The 19,023-nt window shown below is 58.6% G+C and overlaps 1 protein-coding gene across 5 annotated transcripts in view; it reads left to right on the top strand.

The window, feature by feature from the left end:
- LOC123953817 (myelin basic protein) overlaps positions 1 to 19,023 on the top strand; it is a 102,192-nt gene that overhangs the window by 56,385 nt on the left and 26,784 nt on the right. For all 5 annotated transcript variants that reach the window (XM_046024224.1, XM_046024222.1, XM_046024223.1 and 2 more), the window contains one exon: positions 13,043 to 13,479. In XM_046024224.1, coding sequence (XP_045880180.1) covers positions 13,043 to 13,479 — 437 coding nt within the window. Of the gene's footprint in view, positions 1 to 13,042; positions 13,480 to 19,023 lie in introns of those variants that run through there.

Genomic DNA, 19,023 nt, shown 5'->3' with positions numbered 1-19,023 from the left:
CCTGTGGTCCCCGCACGGCAACGAGGGGGTGTGGCAGGACCCGCCGTCCCGTCAGTTCTTGGAGAGGCTGCCTCTCTCGTGCTTCTGAGCTGGTATTTTGGAGTTCGCCCACCTCTGTTACTTGCCACCGTGCTGTTTCCTTTAAACTGAGCGGATGTTCCCGTGTCCTTTAACCTCAGTTCCGACACAGACTCTGCATTTCTGTGCAGGTAATAAGGCAGATCCATGAGCCGTTCGCTGCATCCATCTGTTGGGTGCTGCACCGAGTGGTCTTCCAACGGTAGTGACTGGGTTCGATGATGGACCCTGGCGCCCACCCAGGCATCATTTGCATGACGGTTTGAACACTTAATCTGCATGCAGTCTTGGTGGGGGGACTACGGATGACTTTATGACTCGCCGCTGTGACTTTGACTTTGTCTGGAAATAACCTGCCAATGCAACAGTGTTTCGATCTGAACTCGTGGCTTTCCGTGGAGCTGGTTAGCACGCCCTGACTCAGGAGGCCGGTCTGGTGGCCCACTGTCCCCGCGCCTCCCGTGGGGCCACGTCCCATCCATCGCCAGTACTTGGCATGTGCCCACTCTTGTCACGTGTCAGCGTGACCCCAGACACCTCAGGTGAACGGAGCAGCCTCCCTAAAGAGTACCGGCGCTTTGCCGGGAAAGGTGAGGTTTATGCCCCACCGCGGTCGCAGAGCCGGCCAGCACAGCCATTAGAACTCTCCCGGATGATCTGTTCTTAGCTCATTTCTGCGTCCCTCCTGCAGAACCCAGCGGAAGGCACTCCCCCTTCCTGCTCGCCGAGCTCCCGCCAGAACCGCTGGGAGCCGTGCTGGAGAGTTTTATAAAAACGCCCTCCAGCAGTCAGTCTCTCTCCAAACCCTGGACACGCTCCTGAATACAGGCATCACTGGAGAAGGATGTCTGGTGCTCGATCAGCCAGTGCTCGGACATAGGGTGCCTGCTGGGGCGCGAGCCCCCTCTGCCTTTCCGTCAGCCTTCAGTCTGTCCCTAGACAGGACGTCCCTATTTACTCCTCCGGATAAAGGAGCGAGGGGTGTGGTGCTCAGAGCCCAAGGGCGGGTGGCGAGGAGGACGGGGGTCAGTGGCTGGCCTGCTGGGGGACCAACCCTGGATGGCACGGGACGCAGGGAAGAGTCTGGAAGCAGGGAAAGAGCGGGGAGGAAGGTGGTCACACAAGCCCAAGGTCAGCGAGGCCTGGAGGACAGACAGTGTCACCCTGGGAAGGTGGCTCCTGTGACTGGAGATGGGCCCCCTGCAACCCCTGAGGGCACCCGAGAACGCACACACGCAGGGGTCTGAGCGTTGTGGGGCGGAGGGTGCCGGGGCGGGCATGGGAGACAGAAACAGTCCCGTACAGCTAGTGTTTGCCTCAGTCTTTTCTCCAACCTCTCCAAACTAACAAGAGGAAGCAAACCCGTGCTCGAGTGACGGCAGAGCTTTCCAGCGGGTCGACCCTCCAGCCCCGTCCCCAGCACCCATCCCCCGCACACGCGCGGGCACACACGCACACGCACGCAGGCGCACACACACACGGGAGGGCGAGACGGAGCCCGGGAGTCACGAGCAGCAGGTGACGCCATCAGCAAACGACACACACTGTCTCAGGAGGCCCTTGTCCCTCCCGCCCTCCGTCTCCCGGCAGGTGACTGTCTTTCCCGCAGCCCCACAGCGAGGGCGTCCGAGCAGCACCCCGATGCCCTCTTGCTGCGAAGGCTGCTTCCAGTAGGACGCCACCTCCCTCCCCCCTTCCTCGGCCGCTGCACGTGGCATTGGGGTCCCTGCCGCAGTCCGGGCCCCTCCAACCCCAGTTTTGGTGCCCGCTGTCTTCTCTGCCAAAGCCCCAGGGCCCTGGTGTCTGGCGAACCCTTGCTCGCCCACGGTCACAGGGAAGCTTCTCTGACCCCGAGGCCCTCCCCCGGCGAGATTCCTTCCTTCGTGTATAGCTGTGTGTGGTTATCCACGAGCTTGTGGGATTAATTCCTGTCTCCTAACCTAAGAGCTTGTACAAGGGGCCGGAACTCTTCTGCTCAATCCCACGCTCCCCCCGACCCACAGTAGCCACGTGTCGTTTTCTGTCGCGGTGTCTCCAGGCAGCACACTTAGTGGCTGCAAATCCTTCTGGGGCTCCTGGCTCCGCGGCGAGAAGTCCGGGCTGGCTGGCACGAGTCCTCTGCTCAGTGTCACGCAAGGCTGGTGTCGAGGTGTCGTCCGGGTCGGGCGCTTCTCTGGAGGCTCGGGGGCAAATCTACTTCCTGGCTCACGAAGGTTGTTGGCGGAGTTCAGTTCCATGTAGTTACTGGGGTCGGGTCGCCATTTGCTTGCTGGCTGCCTTCCGGGTCACCCTCAGCAGCTGGAGCCCCATCTCTGCCCTTCGACCACCCCCTCTGAAGCCTGAGATGCTGCTGCCCGTCCCTTGCGGCTTGCCTGGGGTCCCTCTAGCCTCCGCGTCGTCCGCCCGCTGGAGAAGCTCTCTGCCCCCAGAAGGGCCCCGTGGTCGGATTAAACGCTCACAGGTAATCTTCTGTTTTCAGGGTGATACAACATAATCACGAGGGATACCTCACACTTTTACAGGTTTTTAAGGATTCCCAAGAGAATCGGGTAATTGTGAGAATTACTGCGGGCCGTCCTTGGACTTCTGCATGACGTAGGAATGAAGCGTGTGTTGGGTGGGTAGATGCGTGGGTGGATGGACAGAACAGCGGGTGGACGGCCGGACGGACGGGTGCTGGGCGGACGGGTGGCTTGTGGAAGCGGTACAGCCCCTTACTGCTGTGCACGGGTATTGCCGGAGTCATTTCTTTTTAAACACTGTGACAGCCACAGTAACAGCAGCCCTGACCGGTGGCCGGTCCCCGAGCGCCAGTGCTAAGACACTTGATCGTGGCGCCTCAAGGACTTGTCAGAGCGGCGCGGTGAGGGAGCGCCGGCACTTCGCCCCGCTCCGCAGCGGAGGCGCCGGGACTTGAAGAGATGAGCTCACGTGCCCGAGGCCGCGGAATAGGTGGTGGGACCGAGAGCCCAAGTCAGCTGGACTGGACGTCAGCCACAGCCTGCGGCCTCCCAGTGCAGATCCAGTTTAATTCTCCTGGGGCTTACCGAGCCCCCGCCTCCGGGTAAGAGAGACACAGAGGCGGGAACGTCAGCGACCGCGCTGCCCCTGAAGAGCAGCTCCGTGTTCCTGTGATGCCGCTTGACGGGAGAAACCTTGCAGCCTCTCCGGGCCCGTTGGTGGCGGGTGCGGAGCTGCGGCGGGGACCGACAGAGGCTGCTCGGACGGAGTCCCTGCGAGGCCCGGACTCACGGTGGAGCCCGGCCCGACCCTCGGGGCTGCCTCTCCCGTGACCCCATTCCTGCTGTGGGAGGAATTTAGCTATTTAGAGAAATAAACACTGTATGTTCTGGGTACACAAAGGAGGCTTTGGTGCCGAGATGGGTGGGTTGATAAGATTCGTTTGTGGAAAAGTTTTCAAGAAATCCCCGCGTGGCCGGGAGGGCGGCTGCGTGCCTCTCACAGATGCAGAATTTCTGCCACAGCAAATCCACAGGCCACCACCATGGGCCTCTTTGTTTCCGTCCCCTCCCTGGTGACCCCGAGCACAGCAGGCCGGGGACAGAAGTATTCCACAAACAAGGAGGGTCCTTTTGAGCCCTGGCCTACGCTTGCGAATTCCAGGGCTCTGCCCGCCCAACCCCTGCCATCCCCCGCACCCCTCCCCTACCCCGCCAGCTCCTCTGCAGAGAGGGGCCGACCCGGCCAGGTCAGAGGCACACAGGCAGCCTGGTGTCCCGTCTCCTTGAACTGACAGCCCGCCCGGCCGTGGTCATGTGCCCTTAGCATGGGCTCCTGCCCCACTGGACAGCACGCTCCTCGCCGTCTTTTTATTTGTTCATTTATTTATTTATTTAGACTTTTTGTATTTATTCAAGAAAGAGACAGTGTGTGCCAGAGAGAGAGCATGAGCAGGGGGGAGAAGCAGAGGGAGAAGCAGGCCCCCCACAGAGCAGGGAGCCCAGCGACTTGGGAGCTCGATCCCAGAACCCTGGGATCAGGATCTGAGCCAAAGGCAGACGCTTCACCGACGGAGCCCCCGGCACCACATGTTACCAGTCTTTTTAGAGTGAGGTTCCGTGCAAGCCTGGCCTGCGAGCCTGGCTGCTCATCGATGGGAGGCAGCCCCTCGCAGGAAAGGGGTCCTCACCTGCGTCCGTCTGCAGGGCCGGAGCTGGGGGCTCGGGCAGAGGCAGGGGTTCCCGGGTCCGTGCTGCAGAGCCCGCGGGCTGCCTCCTGCTGCTGGTGCCGGGCTTTTCACCCACGGGCACCGGCCTCAGGGTTAATCAGAGCCCCCCCCCCCACAGGGCCACACGCTCGGTGCCCAGCTCGGCGCCTCCGGCCCCCTCCGTGGCAGCAGTGGCTGACGGTCCACACAGAGACATGGCAAGATGCTCCTTCTGGGGCCCATCATACCAGTGGGACGGAATTTTCGATCCCTTAACACACCTGCATGCCCCGTGTGAAGAACCTTGCTTAGCAACAGGGGGTATCTCTGGCCCTAGATGGGAGAGGGGTCTTTGCCTTCACCTCCAAAGCCCCGTCCACCCCCCCCATTGCCTGGTCTCAGGCCTCAGGGGAGGGAGAAGGGGTTCCCCAGAGACAGGGTCCCAGGAAGGCTGCCTGGTCCTGCTCGGAGGCGGTTCGGGATGAGGCAGAGTGGGCCGAGCCTGCAGCTGCGGCTCCCAGCATCCACCGTGGAGCTCGCCCGCCGGCAAGACCCGCGCGCCCTCTGCACGCCGGCCGGTGTCTCGTTTCGCACTTGGTTGTAGCAAATTGTGGGAGCTAAACTGCGCTTCTCTGCTGTCCGAACGTGTTTACCTCGGTCAGTCCTCACCAAGACCCCAAGGAGAGTCTGTAACCTCGACTCTGGTGCTGGGACCCTCCCCCACTGTGGAGAGCTCACACTTCCAGGCCCAGAGTGTCCAGGCCAAACCCCTAGAAAACAGGCAATAACAGCAACAGAAAATGCTTCCTTCATGGAAAAGCAGCCTGGAAATTTCGTTCCGCTGTAACTGAAGACTAATTCCATACCTTCAGCGAAGATGGGACTCTGGCCCAGCCTCAGGTCTAAACGGGGGTCACAGTCATTTCTCCGGCTCTCCTGCGGCTCTGTGCTTGGGGGAATGGAGCAGGTTCTCGCTGAAGATGCTGGTGTTCGGAGCGGTGAGCGACGGGCCGGCTCGGGGAGGACCGGCTCCCGTGGCTGGACGCGCGGGAAGGCGGGCACACGTGCTCCGGAGGGTGATGTGCTCATTGGCAAAACCGCATTCCATAAAAATCCTGAAACAGGAGAGCCACGCCGTCTGCCCGCCGACATTAGCGGTCAGGATTTAGAAAGACCTCTGGGGGAGAGTCAGTGTTGTCCTGTTTCCACCTAGAGTCCTGGGCTTCTGGATGGTTCTCCCTGGGCTGCGGGAGGCGATGCCCCTTCTGTCGGTTATTTTGGAAGTAGGAGCTCTTCCGCGAGGGTCTGAGGTTTTGGTGACTCTCTTGAGCTCTTTGCAGCCGTCTCTGTATCTCAAGCTCTTCTTGACTATAAGGGATGACGTGTGACTTCAGTCGCCCGCTCTGAAGGACGCGGACTTGGGCCTGTCAACTTGTCCCCGTCACAGAGGACCTGAATTCGGGTCAGCTGTGGTGTTCTCGACTCTACGATGGCTTCAGCTGTCTTGGGGATCCTTAAGATACCACCAGGTGAAAACATATGAGGGAAAAAGTTAAAGCATGAGTTTAAAAACAACAAATCGGAGATGAGATCACTGAAGATTTCCTCCATTTTGTGGCTTCGTTCCATAGTGATGGTCCCTTTAATCGAGGTCACGCTGAGACTTCGAGCTAGAAACTAAGGATTCATCTGAATGGTTATGACAAAGAGGACATGCGGGCGCATTTCCATGTATGGACTTAGTTTTGGGTAGTACTTCCTGAAGGGAAGGCAGCTAGGAAAGCAGATCGTGGATCGCTCGGGAGAAAACTGCTGTTGAGTGTAGCCGGAAAACAGAGCGTGCCGCTTGTCTGAATTCTGCCATTGTGCATTTAGATAAAGTCACCGAGTGTCCCGGCGCCAGCGTCCCCGTCACTGTGCGATGCCCTCTCTGGCCCAGGAAGGGGACTGGCTGCCCCATTTAGAACTTTCTCCAGGCAGGGTCCCTGCGATCTCGGGGTCCCTTCTCCATGGGTACCACACGGTATCGCAAGCAGGGCTGCGCGAGGTGCATGATCCGGGAGACAAGAAAGTGGTATGGGCTGGCCGGAGCCTTCTGTCCAGCTGCTGCCTGCATGTCTAAGGACGCTTGTTCCTAGTTTGTTGTACAAGGGTTAGGGTTAGGAGTCCCCCTGACCCTTAGCAGTCATTGGTCCTATGGGCCCGAGATAAGATATGGAAGCAGTGACTCTGGGTGGGCTCCTCTGGGGCCTCGGAGACGGTGGCCACAGTGTTTGAGCCCACCACAGGGGGTGGCTCGGACTGCAGGCTGGGGACCCGTGTTTTGGAACCAGGAAGTCCTAGTTGCTTGGATGAAAAATCCCAGTGATGGAGGACAGACTCATTAAATCAGTTCAGTTGGGACTCTGTGGGGTTTGGGGCCATTTATGGGATCTTAACGCAACTCCAACAAACTAGACTTGTACTCTGGGTTTGGGACCTAACTAGATATGCCCTGAGAAAAGATACTTTTAGAAGCCAAGGTAAAAAGATGGATTAAACCAGTCTGATCCCTCAAAATGAAAATCACTTTTTATTTTCTGTCCAAATATTTGAAGGATGTCATGTAGAAAACGTACATGCGGAGAACTGCTCACAAGAGCTGCTCTGTGGGGAGATGTCCTGGTTGGTGGCAGAGTGAGAGCCGTGGGTCTGAAGTAGAAGCAGCTGTGTCTGGGGGTTTGGAGTGTTTGCAGGGGATTGGATCTGGATCTCAGGTGTCCCGGAGACCGGGGCTTCCTCATGCTTTCCCAGCCTTGACCTCGCCGGAGGTCACTCACAGAGCCAGGGAGACGGGGGCAGATTGAGCAGCCTCTTGGCAGGAGGGTCCAAAGTGACCATCAGAGATGCTTTTCCTGGTCCTTCAGTACGAGATCTCCTTTCCGTGTTGGAACTGAGCGAGGCTGTGGCAGTTACGTGTTTTCTCTTGACGCTCTAGCGGGCATCGTAACAACGTGCCCAAGTCCCGAGACAGAGGGATGGAGAGGCGTCTGCCGCCCTGAGGGTTCAGCACGTCCCCGGCCCAGGAAGTCTGCCCCACTGTCCAGAGGGAATGACGCACAGAAGCAAAATAAAGCGACAGCGACGGCCTGGGCGGGCAGGTCTCTACTGCCCACTGCACAGTGTCGTACTGGCAAAACCGCTAATCAGCTGAGTGATGGTGACTTTTCCTTGTTTCTGCCTCATCGAACACCTGATCAGCCTTGAATATGAAACGTTATTCAACGACCCGAGCGAAGTCCGTGTCGGACGATCCCCTCGGTGTAGTATTTCCGGATTTCTGCTCAGAGGAGAGAATGTGGAAGTCAGCAAGGCGGCATCTTCCGAGTGGAAGTCTCTCATTTGAGTTCAGTTTCACAGAGGGACTTGCGCTCCCAGAGATGATTCCTGGGGTGTTTATTCTGGTCCCATGAGCGGCCGAGTCATGCTCCCAGTAACTGGAGAAATGCCGTTATTGGCGTTGGCCTGGCATTTAGAGAGAGGCTCAGACCCAGGAGGTCATCTGGGGCCGTGCCCACAGCAGCCACACCCCACAGCTCAGCCCGGCATGGGTGCAGCTTCCCAAGTCCATGCAAAGGGACGAGAAGTGCTGGGTCCCCACCCGGCGACAGCATCTCCGTGGGCAGGAAGCATCCCTTACCCACCGTAGCGGGTCTGTGCTGCTCGGCAGGTCCGAGGTTAGGCTCTCGTCCCCAGTGACTGCGCCCGGCAGTGGAGGTGAGGGGGCAGGGCCATCCCATGCACTCTGTGCTGTAGTTGAGATGCAAACCTGGGTATCTGGACGGTGACTAACTCGCCACTCCACCAACCTGGTAAGAAAAGCTGAATCGGCAGCCATCGCTGCTTTCTGATTTCTCCGGTCGGGGCTGCGGCTTCACATCTGTTCTTTTTCTCCTGTGCACACATGCACGCACACACACGCATGCACACACATGTGTACACACTCACATGCGCACACACACATACACATGCACGGTTTCGATGGAAGTTATTCATGAAATTTGATTCCCATGGGTGCGTTGGAGGAGAGCGTGAGATACATGCTCCGCTTTACAAAGTAGGAATATTGGGCCCCTGGACGGAGCAGTCAGTTAAGCACCTGCCTTCGGCTCGGGTCATGATCCCAGCAGGGGATCCCCTGGGATGCACTCCCGACTTTGGGCTCCCTGGTCAGCAGGGCGGCTGCATCTGCCTCTCCCTGGGCCCTCCACCTCCCCCACTCCGTGCTCGCTCTCTCGCTCGCTCGCTCTCAAATAAATAAAATCTTTAAGAAAGTAAGTAAACAAAAATAAAAAGTCGTAGTATTTAACTATAAGACGACAATCCCTTTGTCATCCCATTGCTTGAGACAGTCTCAGGGGTATTGGGTGCGCGTCCTGCTCTGGTTACAGAGGGCGAGTTTTCCAAACAAGCGCGGAAAAGGATGTACCCCGAGCTCCTGTGTGCTCAGGGGTGGCCCGTCTGGCCGGAGTCGAGGTACAGGATTCCCGAAGTCAGCTTGTTTTGGTGTTCAACCCTCCCGAACGTGTTCTGCCAACGCGCACCCCTGCTGTAAGTCGGGAGTGGCCGGTGTGGCGGAGCAGGGGCGCGTGCAGGGAGACACATCCCCTGCGGTGCACAGGTGGGTGCAGCGGGTCTCCTGTTGGCAGAGGGGTCGTTGGCTGAGCTCTTCAGTCGGGCCAGGTGGCTCTCTGCCAAGGCCGTCTCTCTCCCCGCAGCCCCGCTCTGAAGCAGCTCTGACCCACACGTGCTATAGCTGCCAGTCGCCCGCAGGGAAGTCTTGCGCTTAGAGGCAAACTCCTCATTGCAGGTAAAGCCAGTCCGGGCAGGAAGAGCGGGTGCGAGGCCCCCAGAGCCGCGGCGTCCCCATCGCAGACCTGGGCCAACATCACTCCCCCACCGATTCCCGTGTAACGCTCTGCGTCTGCTTCCTCATCTGAACAGAGGGGCTCCTAAAACCACCTGCTTCTAGGGCTGTCGATACTGAATCTGGAACACCCAGGCCAGGCGGCAAAGGCCTCCCTCCCCGGGGCTCTGAGTAGCCTCTCTCTGAAATAAATGCCTGCTCGGGCACGTGTTGGAGCTCGAACGGAAGAACAGGCAGCCGAGCCTCTGCCAGGTGCACGTGGCAGTGGGGAGCCCCTTGGGGCCTGCACGAGGGGCGTGGACGGGGGGCCTCGTGCAGGTGCTTCCAGCAGCTGTGGGTAAAGGGGATCCCGCGAGAGAGGCTTGGAGTCTGCGGACCAGCGATGATGGTGGAGTGAAACCCCAGCAAGCAGTGGCAAAGAAAGAGCGAGCGAGCGAGAGAGAGAGAGAGAAAAGGGAGAAATAAGGGAAGAAGGCAGTTGTAGTCAGTCAAGTAAGATATAATCCAGGGGAGAAGCCACAGGGTTTAGGACACCTGCCTGCCGGGGCTCCATGGGTGGAAGACAGCCGGACCCGCAGGTGGAAATGGGGCCACCGTGACCTCCGGCTGGAGCCTTGCCCAGGCTCTGCCCTGGGTGAGCTTCACTAACCGCACACACCCCTGCCCCAGTATCACCATCCTGCTTGGGGGCATCTCTGTTCCGGAAGCCACTGTGGCATGAGTGACGTCTCTGTTCCTCAGAAATGCCCCGGGAAGCCATTCTGGGATTTTAACAGCCACTTTCGGAAGTCCCGGACGTTTCCCACCGAAGTTTTCTGGAGGTCATTCTAGCAATTACGTTGAGGTGGGCTTTTTTTTTTTTTTAAGAAGTTTTTTCGCAAATTCCTGTAGAATTTGAACAACACCAGAGCATTCTAACCTTGTGTCCTGGCCGAATCCAGCCCACGCCTCCCTAACTGTGCACCAAGCGCTTCGCTCCATAGTTAGAGTCGAAATAAAAACTCGGCATCGGGCTTTAACTCGATGCAAGCTGCTATGAACTGACAAATTAAAACTGCTCTCATCCCAACCAGAAATGCTGCACATCCACAGATTTCAACCGCTCCCCGCGCCCCTGTGCTCAGAGAAGCTCCTTTTAGGACAGGAACGCCCTTCTCTGTGCCTCACAAACAGCCCTATTCAGGGACACAAAGCCCAACTGTTGTACAAGTATTAGTATTCAGATGCGCTTGTGTTTTGTTAATGCGTTTAATTACGTACAATGCAGCTTCTGTTTCTCTAGCACATTTGCATAAATTCGTATTAGCCACAGAGTATAGAGCAGAGCTACAGGTTCAGACCCTATTTCTGGGGCAACGTATAAATTAGCCACGCGTCCCTGCAAAACCTAGAGCTTGACCCCGGCCGTGGTCTTGGCCTGTGGCTACGAGGCAGGGAGGCATTTAGTAGACACACTGGAAATAACCGTGCTCTTATGGGGTTCAAGTTCATCAGTGGTCGGAGACGACGGGCCGTGCTCTAAGTGACGTGTCCCTAAGGCCTGGGTGCACCTCCCAGCCGCGTGCTGTCCCACAGGGGCCTGAGTGAGGTCACGGTGGTCCCAGTGCCAGGTGTCCGCCTTGAACTCTGTCCCTGGCAGACAGTGAGGACATACGTTGGGGGTGACACCCTCATCCTTGGAGACATGGGTGATGATCGTGTCTGCCCGATGGGCGTCATCCATGGGACCGTCTCCTGACCAATGTGGTTTTGGTGAAAGAGGGTGGGACCGTCTGCCTTTTGTGACCGATGTGTTAGGGACCGTTGTGTTAGGGACCGTTTTGTTAGGGACCGATGTGTTAGTGACCGATGTGTCAGGGACCGACGTGTCTGGGACCGACGTGTCAGGGACCAACGTGTCAGGGACCGATGTGTTAGGGACCGACGTGTCAGTGACCGATGTGTCAGTGACCGTTGTGTTAGTGACCGATGTGTTAGTGAAAGTGCGTGTGGTCGGCGCACACTTCTGAGAATGTGTGTGGTGCAAGGAAGAGGCCGCTGCCTCTGCCGGGCCCCTCCTGGCCCCCCGCAAGGGGACCTCCGTGGCCTCACCTCCGTCTCTCCCGTGGCCGTCGGTCCCTCCTGCCTGTGCCCACCGGCAGGCCCCGCCGCCTTCTTCCCAAAGTCTGGTCCTGCCCACATCCCACAGGGGTCTCTGGCCCCTCTTGGAGCCTTTCTGGCCCCTGAGGCATGTGCAGTCTTGACCCGGCTCCTGGGCCTCCCACACACCTGCTCCTCTCACCATTGCCTCTGGCTCCGCGTCTTTGTGCTGGCGCCCACCCCCTGTGGAGGCGCCCGCACTCCGCCCCAGTGTGCCCTCGGCCCACTCATTCCATCCCTCACGGGACCTCCCAGGAGCCACTTACCCTGCTCTGTTGGCTTCGCTATCTCAGGTTGCTTGTGAAGGTCCACACCGTATTTGTGTCCTGTGGCCACAGCGACAAATGAGCACAGACTAGGTGATTTATAACAACAAGAATTTCCTCTCACCCTCTGGAGGCTGGGAGTCTGGGGCACGGTATCCGCAAGGCTGTGCTCCCGCTGCCGGCCCCCGGGGAGGACCCCCGCCTCTTCCCTCCTGGCGTCCCCGCGTCCCTCTGCTCCCGCCGCCATCACACGGCCTCTGCCCCATTCGTCTGTGTCTCCGTCCGAAGCCCCTCTTTCCATACGGACACCAGCCATGCGGTGGGGCCCACGCCCCTCCGGTACAACGTCTTCTTACCACGCTTGTATTTGCAAAAAGCCCTATTTCCAGACACGTTCACATTCACAGGGACAGGGGTTTAGGATGGGGACCTGCCATTCTGGGGACACTTCATTTCATAACACGCATTTCCATCTGTGTTCGTGAGACAGGGACCACATCTTGTTCTTTACTGAAGCCCAAACGTCCAGCTCAGTACATTACACTTACTATGGGCAGGTGGCCAGGTGGGTGGGAGGCTGGTGAGTGACTGGGTGGCCGGATCTGTAGGTGGAGCCGTGGGTGGTCAGGGAGGCAGGGGTCTAAGCAGGTGGCTGAGCAGATCAATGGTTAAGTGCGCGCTGCTGTTGGGTAAGCGTCAGTGAGCAGACTGGTGGGTATTTGGGTGGGTGGGTGGATGATACTAAGGAACGTGTGAGCAAACCCACATTTTCTCTAGGTAAGTAACGAGGGGTGGTGTGGAGAGGACGTGCACGGACACCTGACTCGCACCTTGAGGGCAGAACGGGGTATGGCCGTTCTGGAAGAAAAGGCTCTGTCTGTATCTGTGTGTCCGAGCTGAGGGAGGGTGAAGCCCACAGAACAGGCTGTTCCCACTCCAGACTTCACCACTGTGGCTGCTCGCAGAGGAGCCGCATGGAAACGTCCTGAATAAGCAGTTCTCTGGAGCAAGAGGCCTCCTGTGGAATCTGGAAAACACAGGATGCCAAATGCCCGTTTCTTCGGGGCGTGCATTGCAGAAAGATGTGGGAAGTTCCATTTTCATCAAGTTTGCTAAAAATACCTTGTGCTCCCAGCGCGTTTGGCTTGGGCGCCGGGGGAGCGTCCCGCAGACCTGGCCCGCCCCGTGCGGGAACCCAGGGGAGGCGGCCGTGTCCACGCCGGCCACTTCCGTGAGAAGCGGGGTGCGCTTGGCCTGGAGTGCCAGAGGTTGAGTGAGGGACCCCGAGACGAGACCCGCAGGTGGGACGCTCGGGGCAGGTGGGGCCCTGCCAGAAGCCGCCAGGGCTGCCTGCCTGCTGGCCGGCCGCGCTCACACTCCGTGGCTTTGGTAGGAGACAGGCAGGTCCCTCGCACTGGAAGAAAGCGGCTTTGTCCCGCGCTCTGCTTTGCACGGCCCGTGTTCACGTCCCGCTGTTGTTTGCAGGCGAGGCAGATGTGGAGCTGAACAATGGGGCCTCCTCTCGGGACACGGCGGTGACAGACTCCAAGCGCACAGCGGACCCGAAGAATGCCTGGCGGGACGCCAGCCCAGCTGACCCCGGGGGCCGCCCCCACTTGATCCGCCTCTTTTCCCGAGATGCTCCGGGCAGAGAGGACAACACCTTCAAAGACAGGCCCTCGGAGTCAGACGAGCTCCAGACCATCCAAGAGGACAGTGCAGCCACTCCCGAGGGTCTGGATGTGATGGCGTCACAGAAAAGACCCTCCCAGAGGCACGGATCCAAGTACCTGGCGTCAGCGAGCGCCATGGACCACGCCAGGCACGCCTTCCTCCCGAGGCACAGGGACACGGGCATCCTCGACTCCCTCGGGCGCTTCTTTGGCGGTGACAGGGGTGTGCCCAAGCGGGGCTCAGGCAAGGTGAGCTCTGAGGAGTAACCGGGGGCACACGGTAGTTGACAAGGAAAAGGAAGGAAAGTCAGCAGGTGAGCCAAGCCGCGGCGGAGATGCTGGCGGAGCCCCTCGGCCGTCCAGCTGCTGGCCGTGCTCGCGGCCACGGGCGGGGGCGGGGGGGGGGGCGCGTCGCTGCTTTCGCCGCTTTCCCGCGCAGCTCGGCCTCCGTCCCCTCCCCGCGGGGGACGCTTTCGGGATGTGGCCCAGGGGGGCGAGAGCATTCTGAATTCTGCATCTCGAGGGGCTGTGCTGTGCCCATCGCAGACACTCTCTGTCCTCCAGGGTCTCGCACTCGGGGGCTCTGTGGCGGATTCTGCTTCTGTGCACACGCTTTTGGGGTCGACACGGGGTTGTGCTCATTGTCCTCAGAGTCCGTGCTGCCTGCTGCCTCGTCTGGCAACAGTCATGCCATTGAGGACTTCCGAACAACCTCGAAACTCAAATTCGCCTTGAGCAGATTTTGTCTTTCATCCGAGTTATTTAGGGGGAGGGCTGAAGGGATCCTTGCTCATGAATCAAAACCGTATTGTTTGCTTCTGCACTAATTTGAAGAGGGAGTCTGTGACGTTTCACTGTGTAAATGTTCTGTAGACACAGATCGCATCAGGAGGGAAAAGCCTCCCACTGTAGCCCGGTTCCCAGCCGCGGCCCCTGGGGAGTGGCGCAGGGGGCGTCGGCGGCGACGGTCCCTGAGAGGGCTGTCCCAGGTGGCTTTGCTGCAGCAAACACATGGCGTGTCCTGCGCCTTTTTCGGGTCTTGTCTTAGCTGGTCCTTCGGGAAAGAGGGTTTTTTCAAGACAGCCGGGCTCATTGGCTGTGCTCACCGAACTGACGGTGCGGCTTTCCCTCCGGCCGCGTATGCGCGGGCCCTGAAAGTCTGGGAATGTAAAGCTTTCTGGGTGAAGTAGGGAGCAGGGGCCTGACTTGGGATTTTAAAGGCGTTTCTAAAATTTGCTTTAGTCTCTGACCACAGTTTTTAAAAAAAAATTACTGATGATGGTGAACTCGTTGAACATAAATGGGAAGGCAGTTGGGTGGGGCCGGAATTAGGGCTCCTGGAGGCTCAGTTGTGGCTCGTGGTGCCATCATCTCTCACGGGCACTTGTCATGACTTCTGGCCACTAACAGTTGCTGTGCCTTCAGTCCGCCTTCCGCTTGGTTCTCTCGGGGTCTGTGTTTGTAGACAGTTGCTTGGACTTTGGGGCGGTCTGTCCTCACCCCGACGTGGCGGTCACCTGACCAGTTTCTGACGCTGCTCTTGCGCACAGCTCTCAAACCGCACCTGACTCTGGCTGCCGGGCTGTCCCTCCAAGCCCTCCTGTGCATGTGGCTTTGCCGGTTGGGGAAGTTTAAGCTCGTCTGCTTCACTCAAGGAACAGGAAAACATTTACACTGTGCAGAAAAGATTAAACCGCTGTGTAGCGCATATTATAAAACAAGCTTTGTTTCGGTGGTTACGGTCTAAATTAAAATTGTGAACGCACTGGTGTCAATCATTGTGACTTTACTTCAGAAGGGACACATACACCTGTGTGACCGGGGGTACGTGTTTTTCCTCCTTTATGTGGAGTGACAGCCGCGGTTACTGTAAGGCTCTTATCCCCTTTCGTACTTTCAGAGAAAAGATTCATCTCAGAAGTAGGCATCAACTTTGCAAAATAGCATTGTCCGATGATCAGGGAGCCAGAGGAATTGGAATATTTTCCCAGGATTTTTAAAAAAATGAAAACCATGTTTAAACAATTGTTTTAGGATTTCTGAAGTATCAATTCTGTTCAGTACTGAATGTTGAATAAAGCAGATTTGAAAATGAACAGCCTTGCCTTTTGATGCCAGAGAAACCCGTTAGGTTTGCACGCGTCGTGCCCTGGCGGCTTCCTGGAAACACGGGCCCGCGATGCCTTCCCGTGTGGAGAACTGGAAGCTGGCGTCTGTTGAGAGCGTTTACTCTGCTGTGGACTCTGTTTGCTCTGAAACACTGGAGACGTGAGCTTCAAGCCCTCTCCGCCCAGGCACACGCCCACGGGGGCCCTAGGATTCTAGGGTCTTTCCTGGTGGCTGCGGGTGATTTTGTGGGTTTGTTTCTCTCCCTGCTTTGCTCTCCGCGTGCACAGAAAGATCTGTGTATCGAAGCTTGAGAAAAGAAGAGAAACAAAGGGCCTGATTATCATCCCTAAAAGCCCATTTCATGTTTCCACATTCGTCATTCCTAGACGGTTGTCTCAGGTACACAAGACCCGGAAGGGCCCCCCAGGCCTGGGCGTCAGCTGCCCCACCTGGGGTGTAAAGGAGGTGGGGGGGGGCAATTATTCTGCTTGTCCGTCTGCAGTAGGTTTTTCCTGGTGGAATCTTGAAAGGCTGAAGGCCGTGCCCCTGGAAAGGGGCTGTTGGTCCCCGGGCCCCTCCGCTGCCCCCCTCCCCTGAGGCCGCGTGGGGCTCCCCCCCTCCCCCCATCGGCGGAATGCATGGACCAGGCCCAGCCTCCTGCGGCTGGCCAGGGAGCGGACCTTCAAGGAAAGTGCAGCATAAATTCCCTGAGGGCCGTGTTCTTGTGAGAGCCGAGAATGGAGAGTGCGTTCACAGAGAACGTGCTCCCTGGTCGGGCGAGGAAAGAAGGGCTCTGTTGTCCAGGCTGTCTTCTTCCAGAGGACAGGTTTCCAGCTCCCTGGGCTGTGGGGCTCGGGGCAGGGGGCAGGCCTTCAGGAGGAAGGAGAAAGCGCATGCGGTCTTTGTGGACACTGCCCGCCCGCTGCCCCCTTGTCAGTCCTCACCCTCGCCTTCCGTGCCCACGCAGGTGTGGCGGCCAAAGCCTAGACCAGTCATTCGCTTGGAAACTGCCCTTGTTCCTTCTTATCTGGAAGGGGTGAGGTTTTATGAAATAACTAGGCCAGACACACTGATGTGCCCTCAGGCCATCCCCAACTAGGAAGGCTGGGGGACAGGCCACTCTCATTTCTCCAGACGAAAGCTGGTCCCCACGGGTGGCCGTGTCTGTCTGTCCTGACTTCACAGCTGAGCTCCCCGGGGAACCTGCTCCAGCCTCCCGTCATGCAGCACTCGGGGTTGTTTCTGTGCCTCTAATTTTTATCCTAGAGGATGAAAGCCATTTGTCCCCTACCGCTCTGCGGTATAATCGATCTCGTGAATTAATCACATTGTGTTTCCCAGTATTCTCCTCACGGCATCTTCACTTAACACGTGTTATTTCTACCATCACTTAGTCCTTCGTCGTTGACATAACATCCCGATGTTGTAGCTGTTCTGCAATCCTGTGGGGAGTGCAGCGCTCGGAGGCGGCGGGAGGAATGGGGTAGGAAGCCGGGGAACCCCCCCGGCCATGCGGTGCCTGAACCCCCGGGTCTGGGGCCTGGGCACCCGTATGCACCCTTTCAGTGGAGAACTCCCGCCCCCAGGAGCATGGCCACGCACATGGAAGCAGGTTGACCCTCTGTGCGAGGCTGCGTGCCCATGATCTGGCCGTCCATCCATCTGGTACGTCACTTTGCCAAGAGGTTCGGCCCGGCTCTCCCTAGAGAACTTGCGATGTGGCAGGTGTATTTCTGGCCGTGCTTGCTGAGACTTCCCCCAGGCACGTCTCTGTGAAGCGTCGGCACGCTGCTCGGTTCTGGATCAGCGGCGTTACGGCCGCGGGCAGCTTACGCCCGTCGTCCCCAGACCCTCCAAGTCCAGGGTCCCGTGGCTTCCGTGGGTGAGAGCCACGTTAGGGCGAGTGGCCCTGCTCTGGCAGTCCTGCCGCACCCCTGTGCGAGCGACACCCTGACATCATGTCACGTGTCTGATGGCGAGTCCCTCCTGCCGGGGGTCTGTGCGCCTGCTGGACTTTGTGATCAGCTTCTGCTCCGTGTGTTTCTTCCTTCACGCGGTCATTAAACTTTGTAACAGAACAAAGGTGGGGAACTAACCACGTGTGAATTTTTCAAGTTGTCTTCTTTGGGGTCTCCCCTGCCGCCCCCACGAAGTGCATTTGTTACGGGTGATCTCGCTGGCTCCTGACGTGACTCCCCACAGGTGAACGTCCGCCCCCTCGGCACACGGAGGGCAGTAGCTCACTCGTGTGATTTTGCACAGAGATGCTCTGTTCTGTTCTCTCCGGGGACAGCTCGGCGTCCTGGTCCGTCCTGGCTGTGCTTACGCCGGTGGCTGGGTTCAGTTTTGTCGGAGAGCGCCGCCCCGCTCTGGGGGTGTTGTGGGTGCGGAGTAGACAATGTTCTCCCTCAGTGGGGGGTGGGGGGACACAGCCCACTCGGCGGCCTTTCCCAGGCGACTGGGCACATGGGAGACCCCCCCGGCTGTGCACCGTGTTGAGGACACCGTGTTGAGGCTGTGTCCCAGCACCTTAGGAACCCTGGGGAATCTGGATATGGCAGGGTACGGGATCGTCCCAAGGGTGCCAGTGAGCATGAAGGTCATGGATAAGGTTAGGTCTAGGATGAAGTAGAAACAAAAGCAAATACAGGATTAATCTGGATGTGTTCACCTGCCCTTGTCCTCGCTCACCACCCACTACGTGCGTGCACAGCATGTACAGTGACAAACATCACTGGTTTTCCTTTTGGTCGAAGGACGAGATGTTTAGTGCCAGGCCAGGCTGACGGGTCGAAGGAGAGCTGGGGCTGACGTCGGCGGGAAGGTGTCCCAGGCGGGAAGGAACGTGTCCTGGCGGGAGGAGTCCCCACCCTAGAGCTCCTGTCACCGCTTAGCAACCGTAGAACCCGCAGAAAGGGTACGAGTGTCTCCGTAGGTCCCTCCCACCGCACTGTCCACGGCCCCGAGCCGTCCGGCTGCGGAGGACGTGGTATAAAGGTAGGAGGAGTGACGGCACCAGGGTCTCTCCTGAGGCTGCCCCACGAATGAGGGCTCCTCCGAGGGGCACGTCTCACCTCTGTCCCTGCCAGCCCCGTGGGGCACACTCAGTGCCCAAGCCACCCCTTCCTGCACCTGTACGGGAGGTCAGGCGGGCACCGCCGCGGAGTGCCTCGACCCCCTGCCGTCACCTGAGGAGAGGACGCCCGTCTTCCTGCTCTTCCCCGTGCTGGGGTGGGTGGCCCGCGTGGCCAGCAGCCCTCGGAGCCCCGTGTGCTGGGGATGGGGGAGGGCGGGTAGCTTGACAAGGATCCCCGGAGCAACCTGGAAGCAGCCCAAGGAGCTGGTCCCCCTCATTAAGAAGGGGCATTGTTTTCAATGGGGGGGCATGAATTAGAAAATTCTTCTTGGCCTTCTGGGCAAGAGTATAACGTGGACCTGCCCATCTGCCACCAGTGGGGGGGGGGGCTCCCAGCCTGTGGGGACGACGACCAGGCCTCATCAAGGCGGAAGCCACCGCAGCCTCGTCCCCCGAGATGTTGACATAAACGATGTCTCACTCTGGCAGAACTCCGTGCCTGGCGTTGAAGTCCCCAGTCCTTCCTGCTGGGACAGAAACCACGGCTCCCGGTGGGGAGGAGCGGGGGTGGGGTGTAGGCGCGCTCGCCCCAGACCTGCCTCGGGAAG

Source organism: Meles meles, chromosome 12, assembly GCF_922984935.1.
Source record: "Meles meles chromosome 12, mMelMel3.1 paternal haplotype, whole genome shotgun sequence".
Lineage (NCBI taxonomy): Eukaryota > Metazoa > Chordata > Mammalia > Carnivora > Mustelidae > Meles > Meles meles.
This window is presented reverse-complemented; position numbering and strand designations above follow the sequence as displayed.